This window comes from Sus scrofa, chromosome 7 (assembly GCF_054392235.1).
Source record: "Sus scrofa isolate SSC_HxYL_T2T_F1_AM1 chromosome 7, Sscrofa_HxYL_maternal_Yorkshire_Landrace_v2.0, whole genome shotgun sequence".
Taxonomy (NCBI): Eukaryota; Metazoa; Chordata; class Mammalia; order Artiodactyla; family Suidae; genus Sus; species Sus scrofa.
The window spans coordinates 13,914,982-13,932,191 of NC_139389.1; the positions used below are offsets into that span (position 1 = coordinate 13,914,982).

The 17,210-nt window shown below is 44.6% G+C and overlaps 1 protein-coding gene across 4 annotated transcripts in view; it reads left to right on the forward strand.

Annotated features, from left to right (window-relative positions):
• The window catches only part of KDM1B (lysine demethylase 1B), a 55,817-nt gene that overhangs the window by 33,370 nt on the left and 5,237 nt on the right, over positions 1–17,210 (forward strand). For 2 of the 4 annotated variants that reach the window (XM_013977460.3, XM_001927844.6), the window contains exons 13-21: positions 2,058–2,195; positions 3,101–3,272; positions 6,093–6,220; positions 7,609–7,740; positions 8,600–8,674; positions 12,983–13,099; positions 13,825–13,950; positions 14,864–14,986; positions 16,753–16,905. In XM_013977460.3, the coding sequence (XP_013832914.1) occupies positions 2,058–2,195; positions 3,101–3,272; positions 6,093–6,220; positions 7,609–7,740; positions 8,600–8,674; positions 12,983–13,099; positions 13,825–13,950; positions 14,864–14,986; positions 16,753–16,905 (1,164 nt within the window). The remainder of the gene's footprint in view (positions 1–2,057; positions 2,196–3,100; positions 3,273–6,092; positions 6,221–7,608; positions 7,741–8,599; positions 8,675–12,982; positions 13,100–13,824; positions 13,951–14,863; positions 14,987–16,752; positions 16,906–17,210) is intronic. The other 2 variants (XR_014809635.1, XR_014809634.1) reach the window with 1 other exon arrangement.

A 17,210-nucleotide genomic window follows, 5' to 3' on the forward strand; every position in this document is an offset into this window, starting at 1 on the left:
GTCTCTCACCACCCTCTGTTTGGCTAAAAGAAACAGCAACTTATTTTTTTACCATGTCCTCTCTGCTGGAGGAGTTTCAGAGAAGAGAAAGTTTTCCAAGGCTGTGCCTTAAGAGATTGCCCCTTTGGTGGAATGCAAGACCTATCTTGGATTCTTGTATATTGCTGACAAAACCGAAGAATCAGAGGTGGGTTGATAGGAAGCAGGCTTGCGTTTCAAACTATTTTCTAAGTAGCATTAAGTTCTGAGGTGTTTTAAATGGTCATATATCTATTTCACCATTAGAGATTAGGGCCCAGGTTTCTTGGGTGGTTTTGACTTGGACAACCCACAGATGGTGTTTTTACAGGGGAAGGTATTCCTGTCCAGAGTCTAGGGAGCGCTCACTTTAACGTTCAGCCTTCCTTTTATAAACTAAAAAGCAACTGGAAAAGGATGGTTCTGTGTTCCTCTGAAGACAGAGGAAGAAGGTGAGAAGGGGAGAAGCATGAGTTGTAGCTTTTCCAGTTGGAGAAAATGAGGAATTTAGGTCTGAGGAAGAATATTCTAGAAGTCTCTATTGTTCTCCCCTTCCTCCCCCAGAGACCACCCCTCCCCCTTGTGGTTAGAAAGGAGTAACCTAAAAGATAGGGAGCTCAGGGACCCTCCTTGAGCAATTCGAAGGTGTGCTTTTAGGGATCCAGAAGTGACATAACGGCTTTCGTACGGAAGAGGAGTCCCATTTTCAGTTGCTCCCACCAGGGGACGTGTAGCTCCTTGAACTCCAGGGCTGTCCACCTGAGAGCAGCTTCTTGCTCCACCAGCATTAGGCATTTGGAAGCGATAAAACAGTCTGGGTGTGGGGCCCACCTGCTTTGACCAAGCCCATGAGGTTGTCCTTAGAAAAAATGGCAGAGGATTTTTTAAGAAGATACTAGTCATATCTTAGAGAAGACTTGTTGGCAACACTAAAGAAATTTGGCTACATACGTAGATATTTCAGAGGACGAAAATCATCTCTTTAACTTAATTTTTAAGAATTTTTTTTAATCGGTGGAATACTGTTCAGTAATAAAAGTAATGAATTTCATGTGCTGGTTTATCTTATTTTATCATTATGGGATTTGAGAGGAAGCAGTTTGAGGGGCTTCTCCAGCATACCACTCCCTTGCCCCTTGCTAGGGTCTGGATTGTTTATTTTCAACATCTATGTTAGCTCCTGTTCACACTCCCCCTTTTTTTTTTTTTTTATGGGTGCACCTGTGGTGTATGGACGTTCCTGGGCCAGGGACTGAATCTGAGCCTTAGCAGCTGCTGCAACACCAGATCCTTTAATCCATTGTGCTGGCCAGGGCTTGAACCCAAGCCTCCGCAGCAGCTCAAGCTGCTGTAGTCAAGACGCTTAACCTTCTGTGCCACAGTGGGAACTCCTCACACTCCCCTCTTTTTAAAGTCACCTCTCTAGTAACATAATAATACATTAACCCGATATGAAATTCATTTAACTGGGTCACCCTACCTTTATAATACTGCATTTTTGTTGTTTTTTCTGATGATTGACTTTTTTCTGGCTTTGTTCATTTATTTTTATTTTTAATTTCTTATTTTTTTGGCTTTTTGCCATTTCTTGGGCCGCCTTCTGCAGCACGTGGAGGTCCCCAGGCTAGGGGTCGAATCGGAGCTGTAGCCGCTGCCAGCCTACGCCAGAGCCACAGCAACCCCAGATCCGAGCTGCATCTGCAACCTATACCACAGCTCACGGCAACGGCAGATCCTTAACCCACTGAGCGACACCAGGGATCGAACCCACAACCTCATGGTTCCTAGTTGGATTCATTAACCACTGCGCCACGATGGGAACTCCTGGCTGTTTTCATTTTTCAGAGTTTTAGGGAGGTACAGCTGACTGACAAGGTTGTGATCATCTCTGCTGTGATTCAGTTGTAGACACATCCGTTCTCTTTCAGAGCCTTTTCCCACATCGAAGATCGCAAAACATCGGGTCGTGTTCTCTAGAATACTGCGTTTGATATGACTCTTCCAGCCTGTTGAGCTTCTCTGATTGTTAACCTTTTCAGGTGACTGTCCTGGAGGCCAAAGACAGAATCGGAGGCCGAGTGTGGGACGATAAGTCTTTCAAAGGCGTGACCGTGGGACGAGGAGCCCAGATTGTCAATGGCTGTATCAACAACCCAGTAGCACTCATGTGTGAACAAGTGGGTTTCTTTAAGATTTGTGTTGTAGATAAAAAATTGCCTCGGTTCACCAGTGTGTAGTATTAATTTGCTTCTAGGTGATATATGGCACCCCAAAATGATTTCTTGCCCCCCTTATCCCCTCTGAAAAGTAAATAAAAACAAGTACAGTTCTTTCTTCCTTGGAAGGCGGAACTAAAGGACTTAAAAGATTGTACCCCCTAAGGTCTTTATATTTGTGTGTTGTTTGCAGGCCACTTGATTAACTCATCATTTTAGGGTTGCCAGATTAAGCAAACAAAAATACTGAATGCGAATGCCCAGGTCAATCTGACTTTCACATAAACAACAGTGATTTTTTTTTTTTAATCATTCTGTGTACGTCCCAAATATTACATGGGATATTTTGCATGCACTATTTGGGACATACTGAAAAAAAATTTTTTTTCATTGTTTATCTGAGATTCAAATTGAACTGGGCTTTCTGTCTTTCATCAGGCAACCCGACATAGTTTCTTTGAAGCCCTGTGGTAGCCCCAAGGTTTTTTTCTGAGCTATCTATTGACAGTTCCGTTTCAAGTTCTCTGAGTGCTCGTGTGTTTCGTGTGTTCCTTTACATGAGATTCCATGGAGGAGATCAAATGTCAGAGCAGGGAGAGCCAGTACACAGCGACAGTGTCTAAAATGTTGATAATTATTGCCTGGCAAGCTGTAGAGTGCACGGCATAGACTCTCCGCTTCCCCCTCACATTCTCAGATTCCAGGCTGGTTTTTCACTGCCTTCCTTGGCTGCTGTTCCCCAATCAGCTTTTGTGTTTGGGAGGTCCTAGATGCTATTCTCTACGAGAGCTCTGATTTCAGCTGAGAACCTGTACCTGTTTTTTCCAGGGAAAACTTTTCACCTTCTTATTCTTATTATTTTGAAGCTTGGCATCAGCATGCATAAATTTGGAGAAAGATGTGACTTAATTCAGGAAGGTGGAAGAATAACTGACCCCACTATTGACAAGCGCATGGATTTTCATTTTAATGCTCTCTTGGATGTGGTCTCTGAGTGGAGGAAGGATAAGACTCAGCTCCAGGATGTCCCTTTAGGAGGTATGGGGAGAACGGTGTTCTGATTGTTCCATCGAAGTCTCATTCTGACCTAAGCTTGATTAGCAGGAGCGTCATTCATCCACGAGCTTGGACGGATGCAGTAAGAATAGTCCTCAGGAGCTGTTCCTTTCGGACTGATCATTCCACAGAGGGGAGCAGAACCTCCTCAGGGGCCTTTAAGCGCAGGCCTGTGTATGCACGCGTGCATACACAAATCGTACTTTACACATTAGCCAGTGTTCACAAAAATCATTTACATCTTGAATTGTCAATTTCCCAGAGGAGCATACCTTAAGGCAACACGGTGAGCTTTATGTGGCTAACTAGCCACTGTAGAATGACTTGTCTAGATAAGAGTTTCTTTCTTTCTTTCTTTTTTCCTTTTTATGGCCACACTCCTGGCACATGGAAGTTCCCAGGCCAGGGATTGAATCCCAGCCTCAGCTGCGACCTGACCCAAACCCACTGCACCAAACGGGAACTCCTAGGTAAGAGTTTCTGTGTTTCAGAATGTCTTTTTCTTTTTTTGTACAATAGGTTGAGATTTTTTTTTTTTTCCAGTATATCTTAAGGATGCACGAATGTGCTTTATAACTTAAGAATTTTAATTCAAAAATCTTAGGCTGTGGTACTAAATGGACAATATTAACCACAACCCTTTGGAAAACCTGACTGTAGCAGCTCATTTCCCTGAGGGCGCCCGCTGAGTTCTTACTCTGTTGCTTCTTAAATTGATATTTATTTAACTTACAATTTTGTAACCCGAACATCTTCGCTTGTCCTTCTCGGAGACATGCCGGAGTTTCGTACAGTAGGAGCGTTTGAGCTCAATTGGCAGGATATTAATTTGCTTCGACTGCATGTTTCTGTTTGAGGGTTCGCGGCTCTTCGCTCTGGGATATGCTCCATCTGTTTGGGATAAACTTCACAGTAGCAGGGGCCGTCTCTCCTTTTTTATTCTCTTCCCCCATCCACACCCTCCACCTCTGAGACCAACCCACATTCTAATTGCCCCTGGTGAGTGTTGACTGACAAACCGCAAAATTACTGGGGTCGTGCCCAGACCAAGTGGTGAGTTGCTGAATTTTCTGGAATTGAGGATGGTGACTAGGCCGACTTGCAGGATGTGTTTAGAATCTGGTTAGTGTTTTTGGTACAGGTGTGATGGTCGCAGGGGCGGGGGGTTGGGGGAGTTCCTTATGATTCTTTCAGGGTCACCAGATACAAAAGTGAATAGTACTGTAGCTTTGTCTTCGCTTTACTCAAAACAAGTTATTATGGGAGGATCAGCAACACTTAGTGTGTGTTTCATCTTACTAATATATCTTTTGAAAAGCTTTACTAATAGCGCATGCACATCTCTGTTACGAGGTTACAGTAGAGCCAGCCTCGCAGGATCTCAGCTGTCTGAGTTCTCACCACATTAGCATTTAGCTGAAAGACAAAAATATAAATACTAAGAAGTGAGAGTGACTTTCACAGAGCCAGTGTACTAAGGCTTTTACATATTATTTATGTAGAATCACATCGAGGCTTCTCTCAATCTGTTTACACGTTAATTTTATATCCTATTCTTGTAATCTTGCTTCTTCCCAAACCTCTACAAATCCTAAAGGAAAATAGAAACTACATAGCAGGGGGCAGGAATGGGATTGCTACAAGAAGGTGCTCAAAGTAGGAAAAAAAGCCCAGTGGTGTAGGGGCAAAAGCCTAGCACAAATCCAGAGGTGCCATGGATGTCCCCCTGCTATAGTCTAGGCAAATAATGGAACATTTTACTGAGAACCTTGAGTTGTCAAAAAAAAAAAAAAAAGATACTCAATTCTGTTTCTAGTCAAGCACCTGTCTAATGCTTTATAATGCTTTGAGCTGTATAATGAATGCTTTGAGTCTGCGCTGTATATGTTAGATGGGTGTCACTGAGAAGGTTATAAAGAAGGAGCTTGTGCTAAGATTCTTATCCCCACCCGCAAAAGGCATCTAAGACAGTCGTTGGAATGACGTCATCGGGTGGTGTATATGTAGCTGAAAATTCCAGTTGGATGGGATAGATAAGTGCTGGGGGTTGATAACCAAGGAGAGATTCCTGAGGGAGGCTGGTAGTGACGCTGGTCTGTAAAGGATGGATGGGACCAGGGTGGGAGGGCATTCCAGGGAGGGGAGTGGCAGTAGCAGACTTTGAAGCCTTGGCATTTACCAGGAAAAGTCTGAGCAGCAGCGCAGCAGAGCCTGTGAGTGGGCAAGTAGTGTTTGCTGTGTTTGGAAAGGCTAAAAATGTGCTAACACTGTCTGGCTGTGGGTTTTAGAATTCATTACATAGACAGTGGAGAACCAGTCATTAGAGAGATTGAGACAGAGGGTTGGCGTGTTAAGTCCATAATGAAGTATTTGGAATGTTTGGGAGAGAAGATAACCAATAGTCAGTCTATAATAGTTCTCCTAATCGAAGTGAGATATTCTAAGGACTTGACTCTAAGATGATGGCAGAAGGAGCAGAAAAGGGATGGGAGTCCCCTCTCGTGATATGTGCAAGTGTTACTTTTCCTGTATCTTGAGCAAAAGAAGAAACAGTTTCTCAACGCAGCAGAAATGAAACATGGTTGAAGACATAGAACCCACATGGCTTTGTTCCCTGTAAAGATAAGCGTTTTCTTATCAAGAGGAACCCACCTTATCAAGACTGATATCCCTTCCCTGGGAAAAGCCGTGGAAGTTTGGGGCTTTGGGGTTCAAGGAGGTTGAATGCAAAAGATGAGGAATTCGAGAATAATGCTAAAGCTGTTTTGTTTTGTTTTCTGTTGTGTTCCATTTCTGTTACAGAAAAGATAGAGGAGATCTACAAAGCTTTTATTAAGGAATCTGGAATCCAGTTCAGTGAGCTGGAGGAGCAGGTCCTCCAGTTCCATCTCAGTAACCTGGAATATGCCTGTGGCAGCAACCTCCACCAGGTGTGCTTTGAACATGCTTGTTTCTATGTATGTTTCGGTCTTAGATGTGAAAATGTTGGGCCCAAGGTCGTCTGGATAAACAGGGAATAATGTTTCTGCTGCTTAAAAGTTTGAAAACGGCCACTTTAGAGTCTGTGAACCTCACATTGGTTTTTATTTTTATTTTTTGTCTTTTTAGGGCCGCACCCATGCCATATGGACATTTCTAGGCTAGGGGTGGAATCGGAGCTACAGCTGCCAGCCTACACCACAGCCACAGCAATACAGGATCTGTGTCATATCTGCAACCTACACCACAGCTCATGGCAGTGCTGGATCCCTGAACCCACTGACCGAGGCCAGGGATGGAACCTGTGTCCTCATGGATGCCATTTGGTTTCATTACCACTGACCCATGAATGGAACTCACAGGGGTTTTTTTTGTTTTTTTTTTTTTTAATAAAGCAAGAGAAACCTTTCTGCAGGTAATAACCTGTGAAGACACTCAGTATATAAACCTGAATGCAGGAGGCTTTGGGACTGAGTCAGAGAGCCTGTGTTCACTGCCCTCCTTGGGGGCCCTCCAAGCATTTCCAATGCCGTGGTCTGAAAACACAGAGATACAGAATAGAGGATCTTTGCTTTTAGGATCTGTTCACCTTGCTGAAAATAAGTTTAAACTTGTCGAATTCATGACACCAAGTGTGGTCTTGGTCCTTGGATAGTCTGTATTTTGACTAGAGGTGGCCTGGATGACCCCTGACCTCATTACCTCTTTGGGACAATTAATGTTTCCATTTGGTGATTCTTTGGGATTAGAATAGCATCTTTTTCCAGAATCATGCTGCATGTCACCTTCTCTGGACTTGCCATATTGAAGACATCTGGGTGGCATAGTATATATAGAAGTGACCAAATGCATTTTTTTTCTGATAATTCTCCTTTGCCAGGGTTGTTGATGCCTAATATACCTTTCTTTTTTTTTTTTTTTTTTTTTTTTTTTTTTTTTTTGGATGAACCTGGGGCATGCAGAAATTCTTGGGCCAGGGATTGAATATGCGCCACAGCTGCAGCTAGAGCCACAGCAGTGACGATGCCAGATCCATACCCCACTGAGCCACCAGGGAACTCCACCCCTTTCATTTTTATCACAGAGTGGGACCCGTGCCCAAGTCATAGCTACGTTTGGTTCTAAAATAAGTTTTCCTGGGCGTTATTGAGAGATTTCATTCTCCTGCCAGGGGTCTCCATCTGGATTTGTCTGTCCATTCTTCTCCCCGCTCCGCTTCCTTCTTGTTTTGCCCTCCGCCCTGGGGTGGCCTTTCCCACCTTGGGCTCCTTTTTTTGTCCTTCAGACACAGGCTCAAGGGTTTACACCTCATTTCCCAACCTCTCCTAATGTTTCCCAGGTGTCCGCTCGCTCCTGGGACCACAATGAATTCTTTGCCCAGTTTGCTGGTGACCACACTCTCCTCACTCCCGGCTACTCCGTCATCATAGAAAAACTGGCAGAGGGTCTAGACATTCGGCTCAGGTCTCCAGTGAGTACCGACAGCGGTGGGAGCCTCTGGCTTGGTGGCGTTTGGAGGATGTGGCATTTGGGGCATGTGGATTACACAGGGGGCAGGTGTCAGCTTTGATGTTCAGCCAGGGTCTCCAAGTACTTTTTTTTTTTTTTTTTTTTTTTTAGCTTTTTAGGGCCTCACCCTTGGCATATGGAAGTTCACAGGCTAGGGGTCGAATTGGAACTACAGCTGCTGGCCTACACCACAGCAGAGCCGTGTCTGTGACCTACACCACAGCTCAGGGCAACACCAGATCCCTGACCCACTGATCAAGGCCAGGGATTGAACCCTCATCCTCATGGATACTAGTCGGATTCATTTCCACTGCGCCACAGCTGGAACTTCCTCTCCAAGTACTTTTGATACTATGAGCATTCGCATTATCCGTGTCAATTAGGTAGCTGCTGTCATTTGGAAACAATAATGGCTGAGCTGCATTTTCATTATTAATTACGTAGTCTGGTTGCTCACAACCTCCCTGACCCAGTGCAGTTGTTTTCACTCTTCCATTTTCCCTTCAAATTTTTGTCCCTGTGAAATTGTATTGTACATGGTTATAATCATAGAGGCACTTGTTTTTATATATATGTATGTATATATGTCACTTTACACGCTATTATAAAGATTTTGTGTATTCTCGCATAGTATTTGTACATGTTGATGGCTGAATGAAAGCTCCCTGAACTAATCAATAACCGTTGTTTAGTTCTCGGAATGCCAGGAAATGATTCCCCACGGCTGTGGAAATGTAAACTCCCATAATAAGAGAATTGGAATCCTGGGTTACATGGTTCCACCCCTCATTATGTTTTTCGTAATTGCTCTTCTTGAGCAGGTACAGAGTATTGATTATTCTGGAGATGAAGTTCAAGTCAGCACCACAGATGGGACGCGGTGTACAGCACAAAAGGTAAGTGCTGTGATTCCGCTGGGTTCTGCCCAGGGCTCAGGAGTAAGGAGACTAGTCCTTCCTACCAAGCAGTTTGCCTTTGGCCATCTGCCTGGAGCCTTGTGTGACCTCTGGAGATCTCTGTATCTCTACTCAATTGTGCATGGATGTGCAAATCTGATTCAATTATTCGAATGCTATATAGATGTCATGGCAGGTGGAATTCTGAATAGTGTTTCTCAGAGTGACTTCTATGATACATTAGTTTTGAGAGTTGAACAAGAAAAATTCTTTGGCCAAGTAAGTTTGGAAAGTAGTATATACTACGGTCTATGTTTAGGATTAAATAAGAGCATATTAAAGGCTCTGAGAGGTCCTGCATTTTAGAAAACCTATTTTACTCAGTTTAAAACATTGGTTTACCATTGTGGCTCAGTGGTAACAAGCCCACCTAGTATCTATGAGGACTTGAGTTCCATCCCTGACCTCACTCATTGGGTTAAAGGATCTGGTGTAGGTTGCAGTCTCAGCTCAAATCCCGCTTTTGCTGTGGCCGTGGCCCTCGGCTGCAGCTCCAATTCAGCTCCTAGCCTGGGAATTTCCATGTGCTGCGAGTATGGCCCTAAAAAAAAAGTGGTTTACAAGTCGGTGGTGTTTTTGTATCGTGGAACCTTTCTCCAAATCAAGAACATTCTGTTTTTGTTTTAAAACTGGCAGAAGTACTTTTTTATCATTTGAATTTTTTTGTAAACAGCTTTAGTAGGCGGACAGTGAAAGGAGCTGTAATGTAATATATGAAATCACACTGAGATTTCTGCGGTGTTGGAAAACAGTGTTGGAGTGGAGGGAGATTAATAAACCCTGTAGATTTATTTAATTTTAGTTCTCTGGGAGTTCATGTTGTGGCTCAGCAGGTTAAGAACCCAACATAGTGTCCATGAGGATGTGGGTTTGATCCCTGGCCTTGCTCAGTGGGTTAAAGATCCAGCATTGGCCCAAGCTGCAGTGTAGGTTTCAGATGCAGCTCAGCTCTGGTGTTGCTGTGGCTGTAGCGTAAGCCAGCAGCTGCAGCTCCGATTTGACCTCTGGCTCCGGGAACTTCCATATACCAAGGGTGTGGCCCTAAAAAGAAAATAAATAAATAAATAACTGTCTGAAGTGATTACCAAAAAGTGTAACTGACAAACTACATAGCTAGTGCCTAGAGTTTTATATTTTTCATTTAACTAAAAATATTTCACAGTCCTTGATATTCTGCATGAAATGAAATGATGGATTGCATGTCAAATGAGAAAGACAGGGTAGAATGTGTGAGTCCAGGAGTTCCCATCATGGCGCAGCGGAAACAAATCCGATGAAGAGCCATGAGGTTGTGAGTTCGATCCCTGGCCTCGCTGAGTGGGTTAAGAATCTGGCGCTGCCGTGAGTTGTGGTGTAGGTCGCAGACACAGCTTCGATCCTGCATAGCTGTGGTGTAGCCGGCAGCTGTGGCTCCAACTGGACCCCTCTCCTGGGAACCTCCATATTCCATGGGTGTGGCCCTAAAAAGCAAAAAAAAAAAAAAAAGGAATGTGTGAGTCCAGGGGGATGGGTTCTCATATTATGCCTGCCATGAACTAGCTGGACGGTTAGTACCGGTCATGTGGACTTTGGACTAACAGTAGTTCTCAATCCCGGCTGCACCTTAGAATCACCCAGGAGGTGCTTGAAAAGAAAAGTTGTAAAGCCCCACCCGACAAAGGTTCTTACTGAATTGGTCTGGTCATGTTTTGTTTTGTTTTATGATCACACTCTTGGCATACGGAAATTCCCAGGCCACAGACTCTCAGCCGCAAGGTGGCTGAGGGCCCAGCATCTGGTATTTTGTGACTTTGCCTCTTAGCATCCAGGACAACAGAGCTGCAGCTGTGCCGTGGCAATGCTGGGTCCTTAACCCATGGCGCCAGGCTGGGGATCAAACCCGTGCCACCCAAAGACAACATGGACCCTTAACAACATGGATCCTCAACGATGGATCCTTGCGCCACAGCAGGAGCTCCCTGGTCATGTTTTAAAGCTTCCCAAGTGATTCCAACATGTGACCAGAGCTGAGACCCATTTGACCATAGTGATAATGGGACTCCTTTCTGAGTCTGTTCCCAGGCTAATAACTGCTATTCTTCCTAGTAAAAAAAGTTTTTTTTTTTTTTTTTTTTTTTTTTTTTTTTTTAAATACCACCTCATAAAGCCGCAAGGTGGCTGAGGGCCCAGCATCTGGTATTTTGTGACTTTGCCTCTTAGCATCCAGGACAACATGCTAGGTGTGCTTACATCGCGGGTGTAGTCACTCTCTGCCTGGGCCTGGCCAGGTACATTTGCCCTTGTTTCTTTGTATTCTAGCTCTTTAAAGAAATTAGAGCAGAGTTTCAGGCTGTGATTCAAAGCCTTCTCTGGAATGATTAAAGTACGTATTTTTAGTAGTCAGCACACATCCCACAGTTTCAATAGGAAGTTTCCCCAGCTTATCAGTGAAAAGATTTCCAACCCAGCAGGATATACTGATAAACAATCCACAAACTGTAATTCATTGAGGCTGTTTCCATTGAGTCGTAGTGTTGGTTCCTCACCAGAGTGTGTTTATATCTTTTGCCTGTTTGTTTACCTAAGTTTATGTGTTTCTGAAAGCTTTCCTTTGGCATTAAGAAAACATCCTAGGGAGTTCCCGTTGATGCAGTGGTTAACAAATCCGACTAGGAACCATGAGGTTGCAGGTTCGATCCCTGGCCTTGCTCTGTGGGTTAACGATCCAGTGTTGCCGTGAGCTGTGGTGTAGATCGCAGACATGGCTCGGATCCCGCGTTGCTGTGGCTCTGGCAGTAGGCTGGCAGCTACAGCTTCGATTGGACCCCTAGCTTGGGAACCTCCATATGCCGCGAGAGCGGCCCAAGATAAAGGCAAAAAGACAAAAAAAAAAAAAAAAAAAAAAAAAAAGGAAAACATTCTAGATCTTACTTCCTTGCAGTTCAATATACCTGAGAACGGTAATTGTTCCTTTTTTTTTTTTTTTTTTTTTTTTTTTTTGTGGCATGGTAACTATTAGCTATAACGCCATCGAGGAGAGAGGACATGTTTTTTATACTTATTAAAATTTTCACATGGTGGAGGGTAGCGACAAAAGTCACAGGAAGATCTCTCAACGTCCTGTGATCCTGGAGTTGGGGTTCCAGACGGACAGACTAAATCTTTGAAGAGGGCAGCAGTAGATGGAGGTCCTGGGGTGCTCAGCTCCACTCTCATCCAGCCCTGTTATCCTGTACTACTCAGGATGGAAACAGATATGCTTACACTTCCCAGACTTCCTTGCAGCTGAGGGTCTAAATATGAATTAGGTCCAGCCAGGCAGGAACTTAACATGAGATTTGGAAGGTGTAGTGTGGCTTATGCATCACTTCTGCTACTAAGCAGAAGAGTCTGGGTGTTGAGTTCTTCCGCAGCAGGGGGCAACAGAGCTCCCAGGGTCCTCTCAATCTCTCACTTAGAAAGGGAGTCAAGAGACAGGGCAGGAGGCATCCCTTTTGTTGGGGCCGTTTGTTCTGTAAGTGGCATGTTTCTGGAGCTGGGAGCAGTAGTCATGGTTCCTGATTGTGACAATGTAACAGTTTCTGGAGCCAGAGATTTTATGCCTGTGTGGAGAACTAGCAGCTCTTGCCGATGGCCTGGTTTTGTGATTCCTTCTTGAAGGCTCTAAGTGATTCTGTGAGCCTGTTGAAAACCTGCATAAATTGCTTCCTTGTTAAAAAAAAAAAAAAAAAGAAAAGTGGCTTTACTTGATTGTAATAATCCCTGATGTCTGTGATGTGCTTTACCATTTAGGAAGCATATTGATGTATATGTTGAAGAATTTTAGTTTTAAGCATTTCTCCAATCCTTTAAGGCTAGTAGGGCAGCTATTACATTGACCGCATGTTAGAAAGTGTCAGGAATGATAGACGAAGTCTAGTTCTCTTGACTCCGTATTTAGGGCCATTTCCTCTTATGGCATTGCTTTTCAGGATTGAGATCTCCTGACTCCTCTTATCCAGGGTTATTATTAACCATCCAAACCTTAATGAAGATTCCTCCATGGGAATGTTGCTTATGCTCAGCCACTCACCTTTGTACAGTGAACAACCTATACAACTGTACACGGCAGCCCTTGTTCTTACTAGTATAACAAATAGGATGTTAGTTATCTCATGACTGGCAATAGAAAGCGGGGTTCTTTAGGCTCTGAGATTTTCCTGGAAACCAACCCACTGAGAATCAGGTTCACTTGCTGTTTGTATGCTAACCGTTCATTATTTCCCACAGGTGCTAGTCACTGTCCCACTGGCCTTACTGCAGAAGGGTGCCATTCAGTTCAATCCACCATTGTCAGACAAGAAGATGAAAGCTATCAACAGCTTAGGTGCAGGCATCATTGAAAAGGTGACCGGATTACTTAAGCCTCAGACCTAGAGAGATGAGTGTCAGGTGACAGGGGTTCCTTAACTTCTGATATGGGGAAGAGGTGGGTAATTTTTATCTCCAAATCAGATTCAAAGATTTCCTTTTCATTTGAGTGACTGTTCATGGAAAATACCAAAGGATTTATCAAAACAAAAAGAGGAGAACTGGCTGAGGTCTGCGAGTTTTGATTTTAGGAGAATGACCCTTGGCAACTCAGAATTTGAACTGGGTATATAAATACACAGTTCTTTTTTTTTTTTCTGCTGCTTTCTGCCTCGACCCTCCACTAATTGGCCCCAAGGAGGCAAGAGTGTTTTGCTTTCTCTGCTTTGAAAAAGCTCCTTTAGCAGAATCTGCCAGTGCTACAAGGAGACCTATGAGTAGTAAGAATGTATCCCATGGACGTAAACTTCCAGACCAAGTCTAAGGGATGCTTTGCATCTTCAGACTAGCCTGGAAGTTGTCAGCGGGTCCTCTACCATTATTTGTGGGTGCACAGGACTGAGCGGTATATACAGCCAGATGTTCACATAGAGGACAGAGGAGGTAGGAGAATGGAAAGGAGTATTGAGAAATGTTTGGGGGTTTTTTGGAACTTCTTAAAAAAAATTTTATGTATTTAAAAGCTATAGGTTGCATCTGAGAGATTGCTGTGCTTTTGATTCAAGAAACTCTTAACCACCTTTCTCTTGCTTGCTTTCCAGATTGCGTTGCAATTTCCTTATAGATTTTGGGACAGTAAAGTTCAAGGGGCTGACTTCTTTGGTCACGTTCCTCCTAGTGTCAGCAAGCGAGGGCTTTTTGCCGTGTTCTATGACATGGATCCCCAGGTAAGATCATGGGTGACAGGTGATTTGAATTTGCTTATAACAGTTTAGAATTTGGTTTGGTATAATCACTCATGTGTCAAGCTCAGGAACTACTGGACACAGTGGACACTCTGGATGTCTTATTTTGGTGGGGAGGGGACTCTTGGACTGCAACATTGTCCTGTAGGAAAGGAGCCCCAATATCTGCCACATTTTCCTGAAGTACCAATGTTGCTCCCTGGGAAATGAATTTGGTGCTGCCAAAGTGTGTTATTTCAGGCGGAAGGAAGAATTCCTCTCGGGGGACATGGCAGCCGCACAGTGATGAGTAGCTCTTGAAGCTACTGCCGAGGGTCCTCCAGGGAGCCCTGGTTGAGGGGTGGGATATGATTGGCCCAGGTGAGGGCAGGTCTTGAGAGGGGCAGACGTGATTGGTGGGGAAGGAAGACGTGGAGATGACATACCTGGGACTTGAAGCTGAGGCTTGTGTTGATGTCCTGCCAAAGAATCACAGTTGTTTTTTCCTACTGCCTCTGTGTTCTAAGACTCTTTCTCTTAGAAAGTTTCACATGGGAGCCAACGGCAGCATGTGCGTACGATTTGAGATTTTTTTTCCCCCCATTATTTTATCTACAAATTTCCCTTCTCAGTCTCATTCTGCTTCTTCTAAACCAAGTTCTTAGAAGGGAAAAGCCAAGAGAACTGGAGTTGGATTTTACACGACATCTGTTCCAGCAGGGGATAGTCCAGTGTGTAGATGAATGTGGAGTGTGTGTGAGAAACATGGCCTGAGTGATGGAAAAGAGGCTGTGGGACTGTAGGAAGTGATGCCGTCTTGACTGGGGAGGTTGAGCTCCTTATCTCTTCGGAATCGGGCACCCAGAGACTTTCATGCCAAAAGTGTGTAAAGTGCTTTTCCCCGTCACGTGTCCAGAAGCAGCACAGCGTGTTGATGTCGGTGATCGCGGGGGAAGCGGTGGCGGCCGTCCGGAGCCTGGAGGACAAGCAGGTGCTGCAGCAGTGCATGGCCAGCCTCCGCGAGCTCTTTAAGGAGCAGGTCAGACACGCTTGCCATTAACTTCCCGTGCTCTTGGGCATGGGGTGGCCCCAAAGCAAAGCCATCCGTCCCAAGACAGAAGGCAGTGGGCCATATCCTTTTTGATCCTTTCAATAACCACCTTTCCACTTAAGTGCCTGGGTGCGTTTGCTCAGGCTGCCATAACACAATACCACCAACTGGGTAGTTCAAGCAACAGAAATTTATTTTCTCACAATTCTGGAGGCTCCAAGTCCAAGAGGAAGATGTCACCAGATCAAGGGGTTGGTTTCTCCCAAGGCCTCCCTCCTGGGCTCGCTGATGGCTGTCCTCGTGTGGCCACAGCTCTCTTCCTATCTCCTCTTAGAAAGACACCTGTCCTACTGGATTAAGGCTCACCCCAGTGACCTTATTTTGACTTAATGACCTTGTCGAAGGCCCTGTCTCAAATGCAGTCACATTCTGAAGTACTGAGGGTTAGGATTTCATCATATGAATTTTGGGGGGGGACACAATGCATCCCATAATAGTACCCCATTCCTCCTCCTACACTACTGCCATCCCCCCTTCTTTCTTACATCCTGCGCATCCCCTTTCTCTCCTAAGGAGGTAAAATCCTCAGCATTTCCCACTAACTACATTTCCCCAAACCCTAACAAGCTTTGACAATACCTTTCCATTCCAAAGGACAATGTCTAGAATTTTCTGTTACCCCACAGCTAGTCTCTTTTCTCCCTTTTCTCCAATTAGTTCAATAGTTCAAGGTAGGTACTTGTACTTGGTTTTTTTTTTTTTTTTTTTTTTTTTTGGTCTTTCTAGGGCCACATTCGCAGCATATGGAGGTTCCCAGGCTAGGGCTTGAATCGGATCTGTAGCTGCCAGCCTACACCACAGCCACAGCCACATGGGATCTGAGCTGCATCTTCGACCTACACCACAGCTCTCGGCAACGCCGGATCCTTAACCCACTGAGCAAGGCCAGGGATCGAACCTGCGTCCTCATGGATGGCAGTTGGGTTCGTTAATCACTGAGCCATGATGAGAACTCCAGTTCAAGGTACTTTCTATTTGCCAACTGACTAAATCTCAAAATCTCTAGAGATTTCTAAATGGCATGACATCTGTCTTTTTCAAATAAAGGAGCAGACGTAGAAATGCATGAAATGACACAAATGCAAATGTTACCTACATTAGAGACGGGGCGCTTGGGGTATTGCTTATTTTCATGTTGTGATGATATGTCATTGTGGTTCCAGCTTGGGGCTTTTGTCCAAAAATTTGTTTTCAAATCAGTTATTTGGAACTTAGCACAGTTTCCATTGAAAGGGATTTCATGGTGGCACTTGGCAGAGGCCAGCCTACAAAATTATGTGACACGTGTCCTGTTTAGTTGTTTTGTGGAGAAACCTGGTGAGAGCTCCAGCTAGAGTTCTCTGCCCGTCCCTTACCTCCCCAGGCCAGCGTGGTTCAGGCCACAGGAATGGGGAATACCTGAACTCTGCTGTTTGATGACCGGGGGTTAGGTGGGGGACGTGTCTCTAGCCGGAAGGATTGAGTATTGAAGTGTGTTGGGGCGAAGGATGGGACAGCAGCAGAGAAAGATGCACAGATTCAGGGCCTAGGCAGAAGAGCAGGGGGGGCGGGGGTGGGTAATAGGGACATGCTGTCTCAGCACGCAGCATCAGCCCTCGTCCGAGATGGAGGGAGGCTGTCATTTCATATGTTGGGTTGCATCGAGTCTAAGTCCCTTCTTGATCCTGTTTTGTGATACCTTCTACCTGACACAGGAAGTCCCAGATCCCACAAAGTATTTTGTCACCCGGTGGAGCACAGACCCCTGGATCCAGATGGCATACAGTTTTGTGAAGACAGGGGGCAGTGGTGAGGCCTATGACATCATTGCTGAAGAAATACAAGGAACCATCTTTTTTGCTGGCGAGGTACGTGTGGTAACCCCAATTCTGATTCCTTTCATTTTGATCACTTGCTTTTAATTAAAGGGCTCTACGTCCAGAGCATAAAAGCAATCTCATTGCTTATCCATCTATTAACCCCAAATTCCCAGTCCTTGAGATCCTGTTGTGTAGCACTGGGAACTGTATCTAGTCACTTATGATGGAGCATGATAACGTGAGAAAAAGGAATGTATATGTGACCAGGTCACTTTGCTGTACAGTAGAAAATTGACAGAACACTGTAAACCAACTATAATGGAAAAAATAAAAATCATTAAAAAAAAAAAAAG